This window comes from Parasteatoda tepidariorum, chromosome 2 (genome assembly GCF_982258835.1).
Source record: "Parasteatoda tepidariorum strain Cologne lab strain chromosome 2, Ptep-v5.0, whole genome shotgun sequence".
NCBI classification, from domain to species: Eukaryota; Metazoa; Arthropoda; class Arachnida; order Araneae; family Theridiidae; genus Parasteatoda; species Parasteatoda tepidariorum.
This window is the reverse complement of record NC_141756.1, coordinates 30329139-30354988: the sequence shown is the minus strand read 5'-3', so window position 1 is coordinate 30354988 and position 25850 is coordinate 30329139. Positions and strand designations below refer to the sequence as shown.

The window sequence follows — 25850 nt, the reverse complement described above, 5'->3', positions numbered from 1 at the left end:
GTGAATCAATATTTAACTAGTATTACCCCATAGTTTTTACAGTGTAGACGTCGTTACTGGAGCTTATTTCTTCAATTTCTATTTTTTCTACTCGTTTTTATATATTCATTAATCTTCTTTATATGTGTATTTCTTCAATATTTGAGATTTTTTTTAAATAAATTTATTATATAATAATGAAATACGAAACTTTCATTAATATTAAGAATCCAAATTCGAAAATAGCATTTTGTAAACCAAACGCAGATTCCAAAAATGTTGACTCATTTTTCATTGATAAAGAATTTGTCAGATTATAAATTTTTTTAATAACAAATGAAAATTTTATGATGTATGCAAATAAAATGTTATGTGTGCAAAATAAATATGAGCTTATTCCTATAATGCGACTAGTGGTTTCATGAAAAAAATGATGCCACATCTTTTTTCTTCCATATGTGGATAATTTTTAGTCTTACACAGTAAAATATTGTTAGTGTATCTCAACACCAAAATTGGTGGCAACTATTCAACATTAAAGTAGTGTAGTAAAACAACATTCATAACTAGACGTTTTCCACCAAGGATGTTCTTTTACACAACTTTGTGTAAAGTAGTCACCAACATATTTATTATTCAGTAACACGAAAAATTTAACAGTCTCATAACAGTCTCTTAACAGTCTCAGTAACAGTCTCTTTATCGAATAAAATAAAGTTTATAAAGAGAAAAAAAAATTAGATCCTAAATTTTGCAGAATTAAGGTGAATTCTAAAAACACATTGAAGGTCTCCTCACAAAATTTTGAAAATAAGAAGTATTTTGTATGCATGTTTGAATTATTTATATCATTGGTAGGCAAAATCACTTTTTATCAAAGTTACTACCAAGAATTAACTACACTTAAAAAAACTGTGACGAAATACTCTTCGAATTTGCTTTGAATAAACCAAAGAAATGTCAGAAGGTTTCTGCGTTGGAACTTTATATCTTTACTAAATTAACGTTACGTCAGTACGTTTTTGATTTGAGATAGTACGTTTTTGTGTCTGATTTCGTAACTTAAAATATCGTCTGCAATAATTAGTATATTTGAGGTCACTCTCTAGTACCATTAAGTTTGTGTCCTAAAACGTGAAGATCTGATCATTAGGATCATAATTTATTCAGGGTGAATCGTTTTTTTCCCCCGCACTTTAAAAAATAGAAGGTTTTAGGTGTTTTATTTATCAAGAATTCAGTTCAAATATTATGTCAGTATGCTTTGGGCAATCCTATAGCCCTTCTCTCTTTTATCAGCAAAAATAAACAAATCACAAAAGTTTCCTCCATGATTACATCACGTTTTCTGCTCTTACTTTTATTGTAGCATTAACATACTGTATACTTATTTTACTGCAGATTTAACTCAAAAGCGTAAAACAAATCTTTGCATAAAGCAAAATCTACATTTTAATTCGTTTCATAAAATTTTGAGCAGAATATTCTTTGGAAATTTTTTGTGATTCTGATCTTCTTTTGGAATCTTTCAGAAGTTCATTGCAGAAACTTCTTAAATTTTAGCATTTTCAAATTTAAATTATTTGTCCAATTAGGGGCCGTTCAAAAAGTACGTACTTCTCGAAGAGGGGGGGAGAGGGTTTGCTATTTTGTACGGTTTTGTACGATGGGGAGGGGGGGAGGTATTGTACAAAGTGCGTACTTTATAAACATACACCAAATTTAAATATGACTATATCCTACACACTCCTTAATTAAATATTTAATTTTATTTAAAACATAATTATTTTAATTTTTATGAAAAAGGGGGGTAGACTAATAAAATGTACGTACTCTAAGCGGGGGGGAGTAAGACCTCATGTACGGTAATGTACGAAGGGGGGGAGGGGTTTAAAATTTCTCCATTTTTGTGTACGTACTTTTTGAACGGCCCCTTAGTAACTTTTTCAAAGATACTTTTTCCAATTTTTCATATATTTTTCGATTTGAATATTGAAAAATAGTCCAAAATAAAGAAAAGTTTTGCTTCGACCATAAGCATTTGACCTGCCCTTCTTCCTCCCTCGGCAGTAAAATAACCAATACAAAACCCCTCACCCCTTTAAATGCTTACATTATATTTAAATGACCTCTTACGCTCATTTCAAAACATAATTAATAATAACAAAACAATAACATGCTGATGACCTTAAATACGAAATATTTCAAGCGCTAAAATTCAATGTCAGAAAATTAATCCAAAGATAACATCGTTCATCATGTCAGATGGGAAAAAGTTATTTAGATACAAAAGATTTAAAAAAGTATCAAAAATGAATTTTACCTCGCCATAACATAACAATCATTACGTCGAAAACACAAACTCATCCACTGACAATAATGAATAATAATAACAATGAGAAAAAAAAGAAATTAAAGGTCTCTGAAGACATAATTTTGGTATGTATCCGTTACCATTGGGAAAGATATAAACATAACAATAACATATGACGTCTGCATAATAAGTGCAGTGGACGGGAACCGGATGGTTTAGCCTTCCCTTTCGGCTATTTTAGATGAGTTTAGTGGATATTTGATAGCTTATCTTCAAAACAACCCAAATAATGGACGCGGATCAAGAACGACCTCTAAAGTCAAAATAATTCCGATATGGAGGACGCCTGAGTGTGATATATTCACCGTTAATAGAACATTTTACAGAAATAAATCTAAAATATTTTTTGAAGGAGACGTAATGATTTTAAGCTACGGCTCATTAATTTCAAAACACGTCTTATTTTAAAAATTTTTTTATTATCGGAGACATGCAATGTACGGTACTTCAACGCAATATTAACCCATTTGTAAAAAACGTTCTTTTAACCATATTTATAGGACAGCTTTTTTTATAAACATACATAGGTTGGATAAAATTATGAAAAAACTTCTATATTAACTAATTTTTTCATATTTCCCAAGAAATATTTAGAGCATTATTTTATTACATTAGAAATGTTTAGATCATGCTGTTTCCCATACATATCAATAAAGTTTAAAGCTTTAAGAGTTTTTCTACTAACTAAAGTACTAACTAGTAAAATTACAAACTAAAAAGAGTGTTTTCGAACACCCTATACTAAGAATATAGTAATAAACTTGTAGATTGTATGAGTTACTTTGGTAATTACATGCAATAACTGCACAAAATTTCGTTAATCTAGCTTAAATATTCATTGAGATATGGACATTTTAAAAAAAAATAATATTTTAGCCTTACTTATTGTGTTAAACTTTCTTATTGTGGCTGCAGAAATATTTAGTAAATTAAAAAAAAAATTTTGGAGTAATTTTAAATACCAACAAAAATATTTTATAATCTAAAAAAAAATTGGCCTAAGATTGTGAAAGATATGAGCATTTAAAGTAATCCTTTCATACGTTGCATGCACGGAAGAGATTTTTTTCTTAAATATTTATTATTTTTTATTTTTATAATTTTGTTCTGAATCGTATTTGGTAAATTATGAAAAAATCCGATTTGAAATCTTGAATCCGAATTTGAAGAAATCCTATTTGAAATCTTGAATGCGAATTTGAAGAAATCCAATTTGAAATCTTGAATCCGAATTTGAAGAAATCTGATTTGAAATCTTGAATCCGAATTTGAAGAAATCCTATTTGAAATCTTAAATCTGAATTTGAAGAAATCCGATTTGAAATCTTGAATCCGAATTTGAAGAAATCCTATTTGAAATCTTGAATCCGAATTTGAAGAAATCCTATTTGAAATCTTGAATCCGAATTTGAAGAAATTCGAGGGGGGGGGCTTAATTATAATTTTAGGTTCTAGTCAATTTTCTTATGTTATCTATAACGAGGTAAAAAATTTAAATACCTATATAAAGTTGGGCTCTTCATTACTGAAGTAGTGAAGCAGAGGGGGTCCCCAAAGAAGTTTTTGCCCCGGGCCTTGTAGATAGAGATCATTTTTGGCTGCAGAGCATTAATAGGGTAATCTGAAAGTTTGAAGTAAACTATTCACTACTAGTTACTTTTCTCCGGTTAGAAAAAGTCAAGTTCATAAGGCATAACTGTTAATAATTCGTAAGAAACAAAACTGATTCCAAAGCTATCGTGGTCGTTGATAGGCGAAGTGATCAGTGGGCAAAGCTCCCTATTTCTCTTCAAAATAATGACAATCAACCTAAATATTTATATTTGGATAGGAAATTTCTGACTCTTACGCCATGTATGTGGGTTGAGGCATAAGACGAGGCTGCTCCGGTGGTAGAGGGTTCGCCTCTCAATGGGGTGTCCCAGGGTCGTGTCCCAGCAATCGCTGGTGATACGGATTCTGCTACCAGCTCACACTGACTACAATGCAGACGTAAAGCAGTGGTGACTCAGGGGATAGGGCCCTCGTCTTCCAATGAGGTGAACCGGGTTCGAATCCCAACGATGGCTGGTCGATACGAATTCTGAACCCGGTGCGCACTGACCACACTGTTGATGTAAAATATCCTCAGTGGTATTAGAATTATTGGTTCGAATCCCCTTGCCGCCAGGCTAACCGTGAGAGGTTTTCGTGGTTTTCCTCCCCGTGTAACGCAAATGCGGGTTAGTTCCATCAAAAAAGTCCTCCACGAAAGCAAATTTCTCCCAATACTTGACCCAGGAGTTCTCTTGTCTTCTGTATTGGGTTCAAAATTGCAAGGCTATGGAGTTGAACATTAGTCGTCGTAAATCCAAAAAAATGATTCGGCTGTTTAACGACGGTTATAAAATAGAGTAAAAATGCTTACGTAAAATATTAGTAGACGGATAATGGGTTAGAATGACCTTGCCATCGGGCTAACCGCTGGAAGTTTTCGTGATTTACCTCTCCACGTAACACAAATGAGGATTAGTTCCATCAAAACCTTCCTCTATGAAGACTAGTTTGACCCAATGCCTGATCCAAGAGTTCCATTGTCTTCTGGGCTGGGTTCAAAACTACAAGGCTACCGAGTTGGTCATTGATAGTTGTTAGCATTGATAGTTACCTCAGAAATGGGTCGACTATTCAACGTCAGTTTAAAATAATACTATATGAGGATTAAATATTGCGTATTATGTATGATAACAGTATATTGTAATGCAGTCAGAAATAGTAAAATAGTTTCTGTTTTTTTCCCTTTTTATTGAATATTGTTATATGATAAATTCTACTATAAACAGCGAAAAGAAAAAAATCTATACGATAACACCGGGGAACAAATTTATTTAAGTGTACTATACGGAACCTCGTTTTAATTCATAACTAATAGATCAGTAATTGTATTCAGATCTTGTAGTGAAATTAATTTATAAAAATCAGTTAACTTTTTCAGTTAACTAATTACTACTTTTTCAGCTTTATAAAACGCACAACGCACTTAGATCAAAAGTATAAAACGATAAATTTATGAATGAAGGGTTTCACATTCTTTCTCGAAGTCTTAACATAAACTTAAATAAAAAGCATTGTTCCTAAACATAAAAAAACAACCGAAGGGAATAATTATGGCAATAATTTTTTGAACTAGTAAAGCATTAATTTTTTTAAAGCCAATTTTGAAATTCTGATCACTAAAATAGATTTTTTTATTTAAATAGCGAACCTATAAGCGCTGTAAAGAAACATTGAAATTTTAGTCACGTATAACATCGGTAACCATTTCCCAGCAGGTCAATAAGATAGATCTTAAATAAATGGCTCTTTACTATACTTTTATTTATAAATGAGTAAAATTAGATTATCAGACGTGTTCTTTGGAATAGATATAACAGGAACCAATTTCATTTACGACTATTTATAATTAATTTACGACTACAGAATTCAGAACAGTCATGGAACGCGTATTTGAATCTTGTGATTGATACTGTTGTTATTTAGGCATCCTCGACTTTTGTTCTCTTTCATTATTAATACATCCTAATTGCATATTAAATAAAGAAATTCTGCTTCATCATTTGCATGATAAGAAACTGCAATTAAGACGTGGAAATAATATTAATTTACCTGATTTTATTCTTTGGGTTAGTTCCTTACAATAGGGAAGAATAATAAAGATCTAAACATTAAATTCTGACAACTACTGAGTTTAAATTCAAATCAGAGTAAAAGTTTTAGAAAAAATTTATAGTTCTGTCTTGTTAACAAGAATAAAATTAATCAATAAATACCTTAAAAATATTTTTTCTAATCAAAAAAGCCTATTTTATGATATTTATAATATTAATTGTGCTAGTGTAGCAAAAATTCTTTTAAAAAAATAAAAATAGTGTCCATGTTTACAAATAAAATTAAGCAGTGGTCATAAGACTATATTACTTTTATAGTTACCTTCAACTAAAATTACTACTACAATTACAACTACTTTGTTACAGTTTGATCAGGAGAAAGATCCAAAATTTGGTACCTTTTATGTTAATTTTACTTTATGCGTAATTCGCCATATTTTGAAAACTATAGATGCGAATTTAAAATTTTTTTAACACAGTTATAAAATTTGTTTGCCCGTAGATAATTTCAGGCAAAAACAAATTTTAGTAAAAATTTATTATTTTTTAATATTTTATTTAATAATAGTCGAAAACATTTTGAATTGTAAGGTATACAGTTTTTCACATATTTTTAAAGTATGGAATTTCACATGACAAAATACAAAATTAGAGCTAAATCGGTCGAATGGCTCCCATACTGTTAAAATTCGATTTCTCGGGAGCTATTAATCAGATTTCACACAATTTTTGTATTTTGCTATATCAAATGCATACTTTAAAATGATGTAAAGAATTGTATACCTTACAATTTAAATATTTTTTGAGTATTATTCAATAAAATAATAAAAAATAATAAATATTTACTGAAATTTCTTTTTTACATGGCATTATCTTTTTACAACTTTATAATTGGATGCAAAATTTTTTCAATACGCATGAAAATTTCTCGAGATACGGCAAATTACGCAAAAAGTAAAATGAACATTAAGGGGTTCAAACTTCTGATCGCAATTCCGACTAAACTATGCGGACCATATTTCATAGGACCATATTCTATTGCGGACCATATTCTATGCGGACCTATCCCCTATATTTTACTCAGGTAAAATATAGTTTTGATACTTTTGATACAATTTTGATACTTTTTTAAGGTATATTTTACTCAGTGAAAGATTTTTCGAAAAAGCAATTGAATATTTTGATGCCTGTCCTATTAACCTAGGAAACCGTGTAATTATTTAAACAGAAAATTGAAACTGATTTATTCATCCTTAAAATAATTTTCAAGCATTTAATTACTTATTTATGTTTTTGAGAAATATTTCTGCTACAAAATCTCATTTTTTTTACGCGCGAATCGTTGGAATAGTCCAAATCATTTTACGTACGCAACAGTGACAGTTTTTGCCATAAATTTACTTAAGACCATCGATTACCATCGATAAGAAGTTACGATTGCCAAATTTTATTTAAATAGAGAAGTCTATTCCATAAGTAGTGCATCATATAACATAAATATCAGTAGAAATCAGAATTAGATGATGATAACGTAATTGTTCTCCCTTTAAGATAAGTTTTCATTTACCTTCACATACCTGTTTAGAATTTTTTTAACAAGTAATGATTTTAGAGTCATATTCTTAATTATGTGCATTAATTAAGCATTCTTCTTGATTTAATCCCACTTCTAGAACATAGAAAATCATAGCATGATAATGTTCTCGCCTCAGCTCTATTTTCTCTTCTGTATAAAATATATAATACGTTAAGCAACTTAAAACTGAGTCGAAAAAATAAATCGTCTGCTAAGCTAAAATCGTTTGTTGAATTAAATCGTTAATTTTTTCTTCACTACTTCTCGTCTGCGCGTATCTCAAAAATTTTAGAGTGACCCATGCATAAATGTTTGAATAATATATTTTTATAACAATAAAAAGGGTGTAATATTTTTTTTTCAACCCGCTGTACCTAACTTTTTATGAACAGTGGTGGAGCAAATTTTGCCGATTCCATCTCCAATTCTGACAGCAGAAGTTTTTTCAGCTCCGACTCCACAGCTTTAGTAATGACTAGAGAAATATGACACGTTAATTTTAATCCATTTTTTTTAACTTTTTGAAAGAATATAAAAAAACGTTTCTGCGCAAACAGTTTGAGTTAGTAATGAAATCATTTCCTAAAAAAAATGCTTCTTTTTATACATTTTTTATTTATTTGAAAATGGTACTTACCCTCGTGCTGGAAGAAATGAGTGGTATACCAAAAGTATAATGGACAACAGCCATGATCTATTCCAGAGTAGCAGGAAATCAATACTTTATTTCAAAAATATGATTCTAAAAAATAATAAAAGTGACTCTTTAGATATACTTATTGAATTAAATATACTTTGATAAAACAAATCAACAATTTAAAAAACGATCAAATTATCATTCATATTAATTTATTTATGAATGCTCTATTACCGCATGTATTCATTTATAATTATGGATTTATTTGTACTTCAACTGATAATCAGAAATCTAATATTAATAAAAAGTGATAAATGCTATGAAACATGAATGGTTTTTGAGTGGCAATCAATTTATACTTCAACTCATAACAAACAATTTCATATCAATAAAAACAGACAAATGTTATGATGCATACACGTTGTGTACGTCAATAAATATTGAAAAATGTTATGAATCACGAATAGTTTTTGAATGGGAATCAATTTATACTTCTACTCATAATAAACAATTCAATCTGAATAAAAATAGATACATGTTATGACGCATGCACGTTACACGTAAAAAAAAAGATAAATGCCACGAATAAATTTTGAATGGGAATTAATTCGTACTTCAGCTCATAAGAAACAATTTAATATCAATAAAAATAGATACATGTTATGGTGCATACACATTGCATCTGAATAAAATTGTTGTTATTGCAGTTCATTTACGTCGCACTAGAGCTGCACAATGGGCTATTGTCGTCGGTTTGGGAAACATCCTTGAGGAGAATCCGAAGAAATGAAATCACAATTTTGATCCACTGTAGAGGTGATGGCACCCCCGCTTCGGTAGCCCGACAACCTGCAAGCAAAGTCGATCACTTTACGGTTGAACAGTTTATCGAGGACCCATAGCGCACACCCTCGTACCCTACGCAGTCTGAACCAAGTGGTCCCCCATCCGCACACTGACAGCAGTCAATGATGCTGACTGAACTGATCTGTTGGGAAACGTGTCTTAACGATCAGTCCACTGCGGGGCACACCTCAATAAGAATGAATAACTGTTGTGAATCAGGAGCAGTTTTCGAATGAATTTCAGACGAACAAGGCTAAACAAAATGAGATGCCATTTTGTTAAAAATCGAGGTTGTTAAAATTTAATTTCAAGAATATGTAATTGTATGCAACCTATGTAATTGTATATTTGTTGAGTTTTCCAAATAAGTTACACCCGATGTAGAAAATTAAAAATATTCCATAAATAAAATTTTGGTAAAAAATTTTGGTGTATAGTTGCCGCCTATTTTGGTACTGAGGTAAATTAAAATTATTTACAGTGCATGTATTCTCTGTTAACTTTTTCGCTGTTATAGTTTTATTTATTCATTTTTTGTTTGTTTATTTACTGACAACACATATTGTCATGCTCATTTTAACCAATTTATGGCTTCATTGCAAAAACAAGCATATTTTTAGTAATATATTCGCAGTAATTCTTTCAAACAATTGCTGTTTTGTCAATTTTAAGTAATTTTTTCATGATAACTTCAGTTCTTTACTTAGTTTACTGTAACACCAAAAATGGTGGAAACAATAGATCAAAAGTTTTTTCAGAGTAGATAAAAAAATCGTCTAAAATCTTCCATTATAAGAAAGTTAGTATCCAATTGATATGTCGTAAGCTAATTGAATAATCCTGCTCTTTGCAAATAGTAGTCGTCATTTTGCAATGCGCCAGGCTAACAGGAAAAGACTCCAATATTTTTGATCAGCCTTACGCATTTTAGGCTTATTATAATGAGCACACATATTACATGCTTATAGGCAAATTGGAAAGTATATCTTTCATCTCTCATTCGGCATGATTTATTTCAGGCAGTTTGCAACAAAGCCCTGAGCAGTAAAGGCTTATTGTAAATAGCCGAAGCAAATTGGGTCTAACTGAGTTATTTGTTTTGTATTTTTAATTAACTTAAAGACATGTAGGTAGATTGTAATGAGCCTTAACACTAGATCGCCCAAGGAAGTCATTTTGACTGCTTTTTAACTGCTTTTTTATTTACGAAAAATTTAAAAATAATAATGCATATTTTTTCCCCAAGTGAAATAATTTTTTTAATTCTTAATATTTACTAATAACTTGTTATATAACTGTAAATAATATAAAAAATATTAAAAATTAATTAAAGAAATTTCTTTACACATTAGTTAGTCTTTCACAATACAGTCATTTTGATTGTTTTTAGGCAATATATGTATATACTAAGCTTCAGTCTTTCTAGTGTTAAAACATCAGGCAGATTCGAAAATACTAAAGACATTTAGGAAATAGTTTTTTTTTAACAATAGAAATCATTTTTATGATATTCTTTTAAGAATATTTGTAAATGTAAGTAAATTTCAAGTAAATAAATCAAATAAAGATGCTAAATTTTAAGTACAAGTATTTCCATGCATGATCCTAACAGTTAAAAGCTTGAATTAAAACCTAGCAATAATTTATAAAATTATTGAAAAATTAAGGCTATGGTCCAAATCAGAATTTTTTAAAATTTATTCAAGTGACTACCGACTACTGAATGACTTGGTCTCCATTTCTCCGGTACGTAGGGCGTGTTAGGAAGGCAAAAGTACCGTTTTGAAGTACCCAAAAGAAAATTATAATTTCAGTTAAATATTCAGTTTATGATACTTAACGTTAAGGTCATATGTTTTTTGTCTTAAGTGTTAATTTCAAAGGAGCAGATAAGTTTACATACATGCATTTAATCCGATATGTTTTTTATAAACTTGTAGATTCAAACAAAAACTAAACTAAACTATAAAAATGTCATCTTGCAAAAAAAATCTGTAATTTTCGGGACAAAACTAGTTTGAAATCCCCATACCTGAACTAAGTAAGATCAAGTACTTTTATAAATGCTTTTCTCTCTTTGTGTTTATAATAGAATAATGACATAACAGAATTAAATGAAAAAAACCAGAAGGAAATAAAAATATTACAGAGGTACTAAGCCGTAGGCTGCTTAATTTTTTATCTCTATAGCATCAACTATACAGTTCAAAACAAAGTTAAAAGAGGACTTTACTGAATCTTTGACAAAAAGAAACTTTGGTAAATGCGTTGCTGTGACGTGATACAGCAACGCATGTCTTTTATGTTTATTTATGTTTTAATATAATAATGAAAGAATCATAGCTGCAAACGCACAATTTAGAAAAGAAAAACTTTACAAAAAACCAAATGTTACATTTTGAGATTATTTATAGTCTATCTATAACAGGTTGTTTTCAATTAACAAATACGCCATAGGAAAACTTTTTTTCCCTTCAAATATTGTTAGAATTGTTTATTTAGAAATCAGAAAGAAATGAAGCGATTTCATTTAAAACATTTTATTATAATTCTACCGATGATTTTTGAAGAATGAATTCACAAACTATCTATCACATATCGTATCAATGAGATCAGTGAACCATATCGATGAAATTTGTAGCGAAACTGAATCGATATCCGTCGTTCTTTTGTTTAAGTTATTCAGCTGCTACTCTATTATAATGGAATATGAAAATAAATGTCATTTATCTTCCGCATTCGAGATTCTAAAAAATGTAAATAAATAAAACGTCAGGTGACCGGTGTAGCGGTATTTTTTTTTATTCCATCCAAAGTGAAGTGAAAAGCGAAATGATTCGTGACGTAAAAAAAGAAGAAACTGTCAAAAAAGAATCCCGGAAACGATTATGATGATAGTAATCTGACAATCGGACGATTGCCTGCTGGCAGAAGCAAATAAATGCCAATGCGGTTTAATTTTATGAGTGAATATCACGTTCTCTCGTTTTGATAATCACTTCGAGGCATTTGATTCGATTTGACTCCTCGAAGGGAAGAGGTTATCAAACCAAGTTTAACACTTGAAGCGAAGAACGACATTCATATAGTTTATAAATTTTAAAACAAGGTTCTCACAAAGTAGTGAAAAATTGTTCTAAAAGGCTTTTTAGATTTCACTTTCACTTCAGTTTGTTGTTAATTATCATATTGAAACATAGTCTTTCGATGCTTCGATATCACTTTCAGCCACAGGGTCTTAAAGAGGACGCTTGCCGGGATAGCCTGGTCAGTAGGGTGCTGGGACCATGTCCGAGAGTTCGTGGATTCGAACCCCGCCGGCCGAAGACTCCCTGTGTTGTTGGTGACTGATGCACATTAAAATTCTTTCGAGTCGCAAATTCCTCCATGTTCCCATAACAAATCAATACCTCTGGGGGGGGGGGGGGTACTGGATTGGAGATCGATCGTTCTATGATTCAGGTCAAAATTACGATCTGTGGATGAATGAATGGATGTATGAATGGGTCCGCCTTATAAACAGGTGTGACGTATGGTGTGGCGAAGTCGAATTCTTGGCCATAGATGGCGCCACTGAAAAACAAGAATTACACACTCTGCCTTAAATTTGTTCGGTTTCACCAAGCAGACTTGCCCGTGTGGCAAGTGGCATTAGAACCAACCAAACAACCAAAGAGGACGCTATACTGAATGCGAAAAATCCTTCATTGCAAATTCTATTTTACCTGCATAAATAACTTTTAAATTTTAAGTATAAGAAACAGCCAGTTCTGGTAGACCTAAAGTATATAATAAGTTTCAAATGCTGAAAAAAATTCTAAAAATATCAAAATGTAAACAAGGATTACTTTTACTTATGCACCGTGGAGGTTATACTGCCATAATTTTCTTGCAATTTGATATTTTGAGGAAAAAAAACATTTTCAACATTTGAAACTTCATGGTGCAAAAAAAGAAGAAAAAAAGCGGATCACTCCGAAGAACTTTTGATCCAATGATCTGATTTTCACGTTCTAGGACTCAATCTTAATGGTTGAAGGGGATGGCCTCAAATATGCTAATTAATTAGCGTAGAGTAGGCGGTATTTTAAATTACGAAATCTGTCACCAAAACTCACTTCCTCTGAATAAACATATGACCCCCAAAATAACCGCAATCTGGAATATATTGTTCCATTAGTTTGGCCAGGAGAGCGGTCCAAATTTTGGAATGCTTAATGTTAATTTTACTTTTTGCGTATTTCATCATATCTCTAGAAATTTTTAAGCCAAAGACAACTGAACAATTTTTGCCCTCAATTATAAAATTCGTTTATCCAAAGATAATTCCACACAAAACATAACCTTCACTAAATATTTATCGTCTTCTACTATTATAATCAATAACAGTAAAAAATTATAAATTGTTAAGTATATAATTATTTAAGTCATTTTAAAAAACGTAATTTTATATGGAAAAATACAAAATTTAACCGAAATCGGTCAAATCCTAAGAAATCGTATTTTAAAAAAAGTCAAAAATTTAAAAAAACAAAAAAAAACATTGGATGTCAAACAGAATTTGCAATGAGAAGTTTCTTCAGCTGTATATAGCATCCTTTTAAGCTAAGAAACATAACTTACCGGAATAAAAGCTTCGGGATTCTGTCCTCACTTTTATTGCATATAATAATTACAAAATTTCCCCATACGTTTTCCAGATACATATTGGAATCGCGAGTATTTTTTCGCAGTTATAAATTCATTATAATATATGCGAAAAGAAATGTGAAATATTTTAAGAATATTTATGTTTCATCAACCTTTGGACGTCATAACGTTGTTAAAATAATTTGATCTGAAAGCAATTGCAAAAGTAGCGACAAACTGGCTGGTAGCTTATTTTTAAAAACATAATTAGCTTAAAACTCGAAACCTAAATTTCATTAAGAGATGAAGAACATGTGAAGATGAAAAATATGTATGTAACCAATTAAAAAACACTTATAAACTACAATCTTGGGATTTTTGGAAAGGCCACACTATTAAATTCGTAAAAAAAAGAATAACGTAAAAGCATTAAGAACATGCTTTTCGAAACAGATGAAGATAAGTGAGAAAAATGTTATAAATCTTGTCAAAAACAATAATTCAGAACGTAATTGGTATGGCCCTGATGGTTTAAAATGTTAACGATATGATTTTTAGGACTGATAAAGTAATAGTTGAAGTCGATTTATAAACGATTCGTTAATGGATTCGGGAAAAGGAGATTTTTGGTACTGAAAACGATTATCTGATTTTAGTACGCTCTACTTTAATGCCAAAATTACGTTAAATATTTTATGACAATAATTTTAAATAAACTAATTTCCTTCTGAGAATGATTGTGCATTTTCTCTTTTGTGCATTAATGGTGTATGGAAAATTTGAGATGATAAAACAGAAAAATAAAATAAATAAGAAATGTTATGTGTTTTGGTTATCTGATCTTAATATGCAAAAGTATGTTAAAATTATAATTAACAAATAAACAACCTGATGGCCAAAATTTTATTTTTCCGCATGATTATGCATTTTTACTAACGGTGTATTGGAAATTTGGGTGCATAAAACAGAAAAATAAAATAAATAAGAAATGTTATGTTTCTAGGTTATCTGATTTTAGTACGCAAAAGTATTATAAAATGATGTAGCAAAGTTGAATAACAACAACTTTGAATAAAGTGATAAACAACTTGATGGGCCAAATTTTTCTTTTCAGTATGATAATGCATTTTTACAAACAGTGTATGGATATTTTCGGTGAATAAAACAGAAAAATTAAATTACTAAGACATGTTATGTGTTTCGGTCATCCAAGTTAAGTATGCTCATGCACATTAAAGTTATGTGAATAAGTTGTATAACAACAACATTGAATGAACTAATTAACAACTTGATAGGTAAAATTTTACTTTTCAGCATGGTTATGCATTTTTACTAATGGTGTATTGAAAATTTGGGTGCATGAAACAAAAAAATAAAATAAATCAGCAATATAATGTTATCAGATGTTATCGTTGATATTGGTATAGTGTCTTGGAACTTGTCTTTACTTTATTATACCACAGTAGTCAATATTTTGACCAGTTTTTCATTCGAATTGGTAAATAATCAGTCTTTTGTCTTACTTTTGTCACAGTAGTTGATACTTTGTCTTATACTGGCGTCTTATGCAGGAATATGTTGTATTTGTCACTTTTTTGCCATGATAATCAGCTCGTCATATATCAAAATACGTTAGTGTTAACGTATACGTTAAGTTACTTAACGTTACCATGGCAAAATACGTTTTGCCATGGTAATTAACCCATCTTATAATAAAATACATCCATGTGGAATAAATGGTTTAAGAATAAAATGAATACATTTTAAAATGCTTCCTTAATATAAAAGCTAAATGTCCTTTTATATTTCAAATAATTTATTTCAAGGTATGTCCATCAAGCTCCTGTTTGTCACTCTTATGCCATGGTAATCAATCCGTCTAATTTTAAAATACGTCCGTGTGGAATAAATGGATAAAGAAAAGATGAATGCAGTTTAAATTGTTCTTTAATATAAAAGATCAATGTCCATTTTTTCAAACAATTTATTTCAAGTTATGTCCATAAAGCTCGTGTTTGTAACTCTTTTGCCATAATAGTCTTGCCATGGTAATTAACCCATCTAACATTAAAATATATCTGTGTGGAATAAATGGTTAAAGAAAAAAATGAATACATTTTAAAATGCTTCCTTAATATAAAGGCTAAATGTCCTTTTATATTTCAAATAATTTATTTCAAGGTATGTCCATCAAGCTCCTGTTTGTCACTCTCATGTCATGTTAATCAATCCGTCTTATTTTAAAATACGTCCGGGTGGAATAAATGGATAAAGAAAAGATGAATGCAGTTTAAATTGTTCTTTAATATAAAAGCTCAATGTCCATTTTTTCAAACAATTTATTTCAAGTTATGTCCATAAAGCTCGTGTTTGTAACTCTTTTGCCATAATAGTCTTGCCATGGTAATTAACCCATCTAACATTAAAATATATCTGTGTGGAATAAATGGTTAAAGAAAAAAATGAATACATTTTAAAATGCTTCCTTAATATAAAGGCTAAATGTCCTTTTATATTTCAAATAATTTATTTCAAGGTATGTCCATCAAGCTTCTGTTTGTCACTCTTATGTTATGGTAATCAATCCGTCTAATTTTAAAATACGTCCGTGCGGAATAAATGGATAAAGAAAAGATGAATGCAGTTTAAATTGTTCTTTAATATAAAAGCTCAATGTCCATTTTTTCAAACAATTTATTTCAAGTTATGTCCATAAAGCTCGTGTTTGTAACTCTTTTGCCATAATAGTCTTGCCATGGTAATTAACCCATCTAACATTAAAATATATCTGTGTGGAATAAATGGTTAAAGAAAAAAAATGAATACATTTTAAAATGCTTCCTTAATATAAAGGCTAAATGTCCTTTTATATTTCAAATAATTTATTTCAAGGTATGTCCATCAAGCTCCTGTTTGTCACTCTCATGTCATGTTAATCAATCCGTCTTATTTTAAAATACGTCCGGGTGGAATAAATGGATAAAGAAAAGATGAATGCAGTTTAAATTGTTCTTTAATATAAAAGCTCAATGTCCATTTTTTCAAACAATTTATTTCAAGTTATGTCCATAAAGCTCGTGTTTGTAACTCTTTTGCCATAATAGTCTTGCCATGGTAATTAACCCATCTAACATTAAAATATATCTGTGTGGAATAAATGGTTAAAGAAAAAAATGAATACATTTTAAAATGCTTCCTTAATATAAAGGCTAAATGTCCTTTTATATTTCAAATAATTTATTTCAAGGTATGTCCATCAAGCTTCTGTTTGTCACTCTTATGTTATGGTAATCAATCCGTCTAATTTTAAAATACGTCCGTGCGGAATAAATGGATAAAGAAAAGATGAATGCAGTTTAAATTGTTCTTTAATATAAAAGCTCAATGTCCATTTTTTCAAACAATTTATTTCAAGTTATGTCCATAAAGCTCGTGTTTGTAACTCTTTTGCCATAATAGTCTTGCCATGGTAATTAACCCATCTAACATTAAAATATATCTGTGTGGAATAAATGGTTAAAGAAAAAAATGAATACATTTTAAATTGCTTCCTTAATATAAAGGCTAAATGTCCTTTTATATTTCAAATAATTTATTTCAAGGTATGTCCATCAAGCTCCTGTTTGTCATTCTCATGTCATGTTAATCAATCCGTCTTATTTTAAAATACGTCCGGGTGGAATAAATGGAAAAAGAAAAGATGAATGCAGTTTAAATTGTTCTTTAATATAAAAGCTCAATGTCCATTTTTTCAAACAATTTATTTCAAGTTATGTCCATAAAGCTCGTGTTTGTAACTCTTTTGCCATAATAGTCTTGCCATGGCAATTAACCCATCTAACATTAAAATATATCTGTGTGGAATAAATGGTTAAAGAAAAAAATGAATACATTTTAAATTGCTTCCTTAATATAAAGGCTAAATGTCCTTTTATATTTCAAATAATTTATTTCAAGGTATGTCCATCAAGCTCCTGTTTGTCACTCTCATGTCATGTTAATCAATCCGTCTTATTTTAAAATACGTCCGGGTGGAATAAATGGATAAAGAAAAGATGAATGCAGTTTAAATTGTTCTTTAATATAAAAGCTCAATGTCCATTTTTTCAAACAATTTATTTCAAGTTATGTCCATAAAGCTCGTGTTTGTAACTCTTTTGCCATAATAGTCTTGCCATGGCAATTAACCCATCTAACATTAAAATATATCTGTGTGGAATAAATGGTTAAAGAAAAAAATGAATACATTTTAAATTGCTTCCTTAATATAAAGGCTAAATGTCCTTTTATATTTCAAATAATTTATTTCAAGGTATGTCCATCAAGCTCCTGTTTGTCACTCTCATGTCATGTTAATCAATCCGTCTTATTTTAAAATACGTCCGGGTGGAATAAATGGATAAAGAAAAGATGAATGCAGTTTAAATTGTTCTTTAATATAAAAGCTCAATGTCCATTTTTTCAAACAATTTATTTCAAGTTATGTCCATAAAGCTCGTGTTTGTAACTCTTTTGCCATAATAGTCTTGCCATGGCAATTAACCCATCTAACATTAAAATATATCTGTGTGGAATAAATGGTTAAAGAAAAAAATGAATACATTTTAAATTGCTTCCTTAATATAAAGGCTAAATGTCCTTTTATATTTCAAATAATTTATTTCAAGGTATGTCCATCAAGCTCCTGTTTGTCACTCTCATGTCATGTTAATCAATCCGTCTTATTTTAAAATACGTCCGGGTGGAATAAATGGATAAAGAAAAGATGAATGCAGTTTAAATTGTTCTTTAATATAAAAGCTCAATGTCCATTTTTTCAAACAATTTATTTCAAGTTATGTCCATAAAGCTCGTGTTTGTAACTCTTTTGCCATAATAGTCTTGCCATGGCAATTAACCCATCTAACATTAAAATATATCTGTGTGGAATAAATGGTTAAAGAAAAAAATGAATACATTTTAAATTGCTTCCTTAATATAAAGGCTAAATGTCCTTTTATATTTCAAATAATTTATTTCAAGGTATGTCCATCAAGCTCCTGTTTGTCACTCTCATGTCATGTTAATCAATCCGTCTTATTTTAAAATACGTCCGGGTGGAATAAATGGATAAAGAAAAGATGAATGCAGTTTAAATTGTTCTTTAATATAAAAGCTCAATGTCCATTTTTTCAAACAATTTATTTCAAGTTATGTCCATAAAGCTCGTGTTTGTAACTCTTTTGCCATAATAGTCTTGCCATGGCAATTAACCCATCTAACATTAAAATATATCTGTGTGGAATAAATGGTTAAAGAAAAAAATGAATACATTTTAAATTGCTTCCTTAATATAAAGGCTAAATGTCCTTTTATATTTCAAATAATTTATTTCAAGGTATGTCCATCAAGCTCCTGTTTGTCACTCTCATGTCATGTTAATCAATCGGTCTTATTTTAAAATACGTCCGGGTGGAATAAATGGATAAAGAAAAGATGAATGCAGTTTAAATTGTTCTTTAATATAAAAGCTCAATGTCCATTTTTTCAAACAATTTATTTCAAGTTATGTCCATAAAGCTCGTGTTTGTAACTCTTTTGCCATAATAGTCTTGCCATGGCAATTAACCCATCTAACATTAAAATATATCTGTGTGGAATAAATAGTTAAAGAAAAAAATGAATACATTTTAAATTGCTTCCTTAATATAAAGGCTAAATGTCCTTTTATATTTCAAATAATTTATTTCAAGGTATGTCCATCAAGCTCCTGTTTGTCACTCTCATGTCATGTTAATCAATCCGTCTTATTTTAAAATACGTCCGGGTGGAATAAATGGATAAAGAAAAGATGAATGCAGTTTAAATTGTTCTTTAATATAAAAGCTCAATGTCCATTTTTTCAAACAATTTATTTCAAGTTATGTCCATAAAGCTCGTGTTTGTAACTCTTTTGCCATAATAGTCTTGCCATGGTAATTAACCCATCTAACATTAAAATATATCTGTGTGGAATAAATGGTTAAAGAAAAAAATGAATACATTTTAAATTGCTTCCTTAATATAAAGGCTAAATGTCCTTTTATATTTCAAATAATTTATTTCAAGGTATGTCCATCAAGCTCCTGTTTGTCACTCTCATGTCATGTTAATCAATCCGTCTTATTTTAAAATACGTCCGGGTGGAATAAATGGATAAAGAAAAGATGAATGCAATTTAAATTGTTCTTTAATATAAAAGCTCAATGTCCATTTTTTCAAACAATTTATTTCAAGTTATGTCCATAAAGCTCGTGTTTGTAACTCTTTTGCCATAATAGTCTTGCCATGGCAATTAACCCATCTAACATTAAAATATATCTGTGTGGAATAAATGGTTAAAGAAAAAAATGAATACATTTTAAAATTCTTCCTTAATATAAAGGCTAAATGTCCTTTTATATTTCAAATAATTTATTTCAAGGTATGTCCATCAAGCTTCTGTTTGTCACTCTTATGTCATGGTAATCAATCCGTCTAATTTTAAAATACGTCCGTGCGGAATAAATGGATAAAGAAAAGATGAATGCAGTTTAAATTGTTCTTTAATATAAAAGCTCAATGTCCATTTTTTCAAACAATTTTATTCAAGTTATGTCCATAAAGCTCGTGTTTGTAACTCTTTTGCCATAATAGTCTTGCCATGGCAATTAACCCATCTAACATTAAAATATATCTGTGTGGAATAAATGGTTAAAGAAAAAAATGAATACATTTTAAAATGCTTCCTTAATATAAAGGCTAAATGTCCTTTTATATTTCAAATAATTTATTTTAAGGTATGTCCATCAAGCTTCTGTTTGTCACTCTTATGTCATGGTAATCAATCCGTCTAATTTTAAAATACGTCCGTGCGGAATAAATGGATAAAGAAAAGATGAATGCAGTTTAAATTGTTCTTTAATATAATAGCTCAATGTCCATTTTTTAAAACAATTTATTTCAAGCTATGTCCATAAAGCTTGTGTTTGTAACTCTTTTGCCATAATAGTTTCCCCACGGTATTCAATCCGTTTTACATTAAAATACGTCCACGCGCGTGTGGAATAGATGAGTACAGTTTAAAATATTTCCTTAATATGAAGGCTCAAAATCCATTTATTTTAAGTCATGTCCATTTACTTTAGTATGCAAATTAAGCATGTCCATGATTTTAAATCGAGCTTTTCTAGGTTCATTTTCTTAAACGCGTATTTGAATCCCGAACAAAAAGCTAAACGACAACATGAAATCTACAATAACTTTTTATTGTAATTTTCTTTAAGATATAAAAAAAAACACAAAACACTGTCTCGCAACAAATCTTCAAATTGAGCTAAGATAAATAACCGAAATAAAGTATTTTTTACTTGAAGAGTATGAATAAAAAACGAAGAATTCTTAGGAAATAAGGTGTAGTCCTGAACTTGTTAGGTAAAACCTTGACATACATATAAGTATATTCTGTTCAAAATATAAAACAAAGCATAACAACATGCGTTCCTATTAACCCACTGATCTTCATAAAATTATTATATATTTTTTTTATTTACAGTTAACCTTTCCCAAAGAAATCGTGCATAGTTATTTACGACAATCGTGAGAAAATTCTTTGTTTGAGTACCTTTTTTTTATTCGGTGGAAAACGACACATTCGAAACGGTATTGTTCTTTAGTTGGCAACAAATGGTCGCTCATTGTTTTAGGGAACATATTTCGCAGTCTCTTTTTTTTTTCTCTCTCTCTTCCCACGAGTGAAAACGGAATCCATTTCGAACGTGTTGCCGGGATTTTATTTTCGGATAGCAGGCAGTAGGGGTCATTGGAACGTTGGAAATGAAACGATGGTCAAATTTTTGTTTTTCTAACTTCGATGAAAGGACTTTTTTTTAAAAACACATTTTTTTAATAATGATTATTTTTCGTTAAAATTATTACATGATCAGCTCTTTAATATCCCACCACAAATTTTGTTGTTGTTGTTCATTTACGTCGCACTAGAGCTGCACAATGGGCTATTGGTGACGGTCTGGGAAACATCCCTGAGGATGATCCGAAGACATGCATATCAAAATTTTGATCCTCTGCAGAGGGGATGGCACCCCCGCTTCGGTAGCCCGACTACCTGCACGCGAAGTCGAGCACTTTACGGTTGCACAGTTTAACGAGGACCAATACCGCACACCCTCGGTCCCTGCGCAGATTGATCCAAGTGGTCACCCACCCGCACACTGACAGCGATGGTCTGCTGGGAACCGTGTCTTAACGATCAGTCCACTGCGGGACCCACAAATTTTGCAACTGTGAAAAAGGTTGTGACACCCGGTGGCTGAGTGGTAGCGCTTCGCGCTCTCGCGCCACAAGTCATGGGTTCGTTCCTCAGGCCGGTTATGGTCAACTCAGCCTTTCATCCCTTCAGTGGGTCGAGGAATAAGTACCAAGCATGCTTGGGAACTAAACACTGGGGGTTCCGCGTTCGGCTGACCACCTGACCGGAACATCTGTTCCCGCACCCCAGAGCCCAAGGTCAAGACAACTGAGATGGGCACAGTAGGTCTTGGCCCTCTATGGGCTGTCGCGCCACTGAGTTTAGTTTAGAAAAGGGATATAAAAGTGTCTTTAAACCATTCAGAACCGTGTTCAAGTGATTCTCCATTCGCGGCCCATTTTATAATATAACAGACGAACTTTTCTGACTCCAGCGGCCCATGATCACTCGGACGGGATCTCAATTTATAACCTTCGTATTACATCTTGTATTAGTACATATACGTATTTTATAACTATATTTTCTCGGAACAAGCAGGCCTGGGGTAGCATTCTTTTCTCCTTTTGTCGATCCTAAAAGGGATAATGTAAAAAGTGGTGGTACATTGATATTTAAACACAGTGGATATTTATTTCTGTTCCTACGACTTTTGCAAAAAGATAACTCTGTATTTTGGCTATAGCTCAAAGTATAAATTTATAAAAATATAATACTATTAAAAACTATCTTAGTTTTTTAGAAAAAAAGAAATTTTTTTCGAAAGGATTACATTATTTTTAGCTCTGTTGTTTAAGTTTATATAGATATAATAATTATTTATCAAATTTTACTTTAAACATAAATTTTTTTTAAAAGTATTCGGAAGAAAATTTTTTTTATTGCTTCCAGAAAATAATGAAGGAAATTCAGAATATTATTTACATGACATAAGTTACAAATAACCAATTTGGCAAAATAAAATAGGATTTGCACTGCAGTAATGAAAAATAATAATTCTTTTTCCTACTGAAATATTTTTTTACAACATTAAAGTAATTGTATGCCGTATCTATAATTAACAAACAGGGATTTAAAAATCAAGGAACATAGGTTATTTATTGGTTAGAATTTATTATATTCGGAACTTTTAGCTTATTAATATAGTTGATTAGATATAAGAATGATCTGAAAAAAAATCAAGGAAAAAAATTGTATTGTCACAGGCTTGATGTACTCTTTATTGGCAGTTGAGGCCCTGTCATACTTGCCATTTATTTTACTCACTTTTAAAGTTCTTTGTCGTGGTAGCGATACAACAATTGACTTTAAAATTTTGGGGAAGAATTATTTTATCTAAAGAATATACTTAAAACTTATGTATATTTATAAATATAATAAATATCATCATAAATCAGCTTTTTTAAACAGAGATAAAAATATTAACGTACACATTTTGTTATCTCTTTAAAAGTAAAAAGAAAATCTCTTGCAAACATCTGGTAGATTCGGTAAACTATGAACTGTATTTAAAAATCCTGAAACTTTGCCTATAGCTTATAGTCTTTTGTACTGCCTGACAATGACTAAAAAATATGACTAAATAAGGTGTTATCAGATTTTGAGCTAATTTATAGTAAATTTTCAGGCGATTGGGTACCTGCAACTTGAAAAGAAGTTTTTGCATAAGCATGAGATTTAAATCAGATTTAATTGGATGCCTGTAACGGACGTCATGCGTGTGTGTCGAAACTGATTGACTTCTGAACACCACGGTTTACCCGCGATGATGTCACATGCAGGTGCCTAATTTATAAACTATAGTTTCCAAATTCTTTGCGATTTACTAGTTGAATACCCGTTGAACGTATAGGGTGAAAAAAAAGTAAATAATCAATAAATCGGCATTAATCAACGCTACGAAATCATGCAAAATACTTAAAGACACATACTGAGACAAGCTAAAACCATTTCATTTCTTTTTAAAAATTAATTATTTTTTGCTGTCTTTCCAGGTTATTTCAATTTATTAGATTAACACGTTGAGCGCCGCGTCAGCCATCGGTGGCTGACACTGGACTCTCCATTTAGGCCGCGTTAGTCACCGGTGGCTGACACTGAAATTACATTTAGTTCACGTCAACCACCGGTGGCTGACACTGAAACTACATTTAGTCCGCGTCAACCACCGGTGGCTGACACTGAAATTACATTTAGGCTCCGTCAACCACCGGTGGCTGACACTGAAATTACATTTAAGCAGCGTCAACCACCGGTGGCTGACACTGAAATTACATTTAGGCTGCGTCTGCCACCACTTGCTGACACTGAACTTTCACATAGGCCGCGAAAAACAGCTGGCTGACAGCGTATAACATGATATAGAACTATAAAATTTACACTGTTTTATGGAATTGCAGAAAATTTATTCAAAATTTACTTAATTATTGTGATTCTTGGTTTAATAAATTCAATTTAGTAGATTTTTATCCACCACTATTTTTAAACAACTCGTAGTCTTATATAATTCACCACTTTTGTCAGATATGTCATGTTAAAATTTCTAAAAAAATAGCAAAATCTGTCCAATATTTGCAAATTTAGTTTGTAGTTATTTACCTTGGCCAGATGGGCAAGCCATGTAAAATTAGCGTGTCGTTCAACGTGTTAAGTAAAAGATGTTTTTAGCAGTTCATCAGATTAAAATCAAAATTAACCGTAATCAGTATCATTTGGCAAAATGCTATTGCTCATGGTCAACTTCAAGGTCAGTCAAAACTTATTATAATCATTACCTTTTTTTTCTGTGGGTCGTAAAAACCTATTTACATAGTGCCTATGGTAGGTGACTTGGTACAAATATTAGTATATTTAGTAACTATAGATATTATTATTATCTACCTAGTACTAAATTACAATACTAGTACATCATTGAAGTCAATAACCACATATTCATACCTGCCAACTTACTCTCTCTCCGATAATGGATTTTCAGAGTGGTTGTAAAACAATAAACGAAAAACAATCTGACTCAAAAATATATATTTATATTTTGATCCCGTTGAAATTCGCGTGCGCAAGGATTATTATGTTTTGATATATTTATTGTAATTATGTATATGTAGTGGTGGTCAAACTCATTTATAATTATTGTAATTTAAAAAGTTAATTGGAATAACCTGAGTATTGCTACCACTTTAAATATGAAAATAAAATCTTCCGGAAAATCCGGAAGAGTTGGCAGGTATGCATATTTATCTTTTCCAGGTCGTTGGAATTCTGTAAGTACTACTACCTGACTATTTTTTGCATATCACTAAGAGCCAATGTATAAAACTTAGGATACGTGCTTGGACAAATATTAAAAAAAATACTAGTAAACTAGGTGGTAGATGAGAAGGCAAATTGGCTTGGTCATAAATGTAGAGAAAACAAAATATATGTTATTCTCACGAAACAAAGTCCCAGACCCCTATCTTGAAATAAATTCTTATAGATTTGAAACAGTGAGGAGTTTTACTTACTTAGGATCAATTATTACCACTGACAACAGAATTACTCCTGAAATAAAAAACCGACTCTATTTGGCGAATAGGACTGTCTATGAGCTATGAAGATTTATTAAATCTAGGTTTCTTTCTAGAAAAACAAAGTTCTTAATCTACAAAACTCTTGTCCGGCCAGTCTTGACATACGCTTCTGAAGCTTGGACAATGACAAAAATGGAGGAAAATTGTATCGCAATATTTGAGAGAAAGATTTTGCGGGGTATACTTGGTGGTGTAAATGAAAACAATAACTGGAGAAGGAGATTTAACTTTGAACTGTACAAGATTTATAAACAACCTGATATTATTAAATACATAAAAATAAATAGAATGAATTAGATCGCCCACGAGATTCGAATGAGCGACGACAAC

General features: G+C 30.7%; 1 protein-coding gene across 1 annotated transcript in view; it reads right to left on the bottom strand.

Annotated features, from left to right (window-relative positions):
- LOC107443771 (protein FAM107B) overlaps positions 1–25850 on the bottom strand; it is a 196674-nt gene that overhangs the window by 119094 nt on the left and 51730 nt on the right. The window contains exon 2 of the mRNA XM_043045647.3: positions 8214–8318. Within this exon, the coding sequence (XP_042901581.1) occupies positions 8214–8267 (54 nt within the window). The 5' untranslated portion in view covers positions 8268–8318. The remainder of the gene's footprint in view (positions 1–8213; positions 8319–25850) is intronic.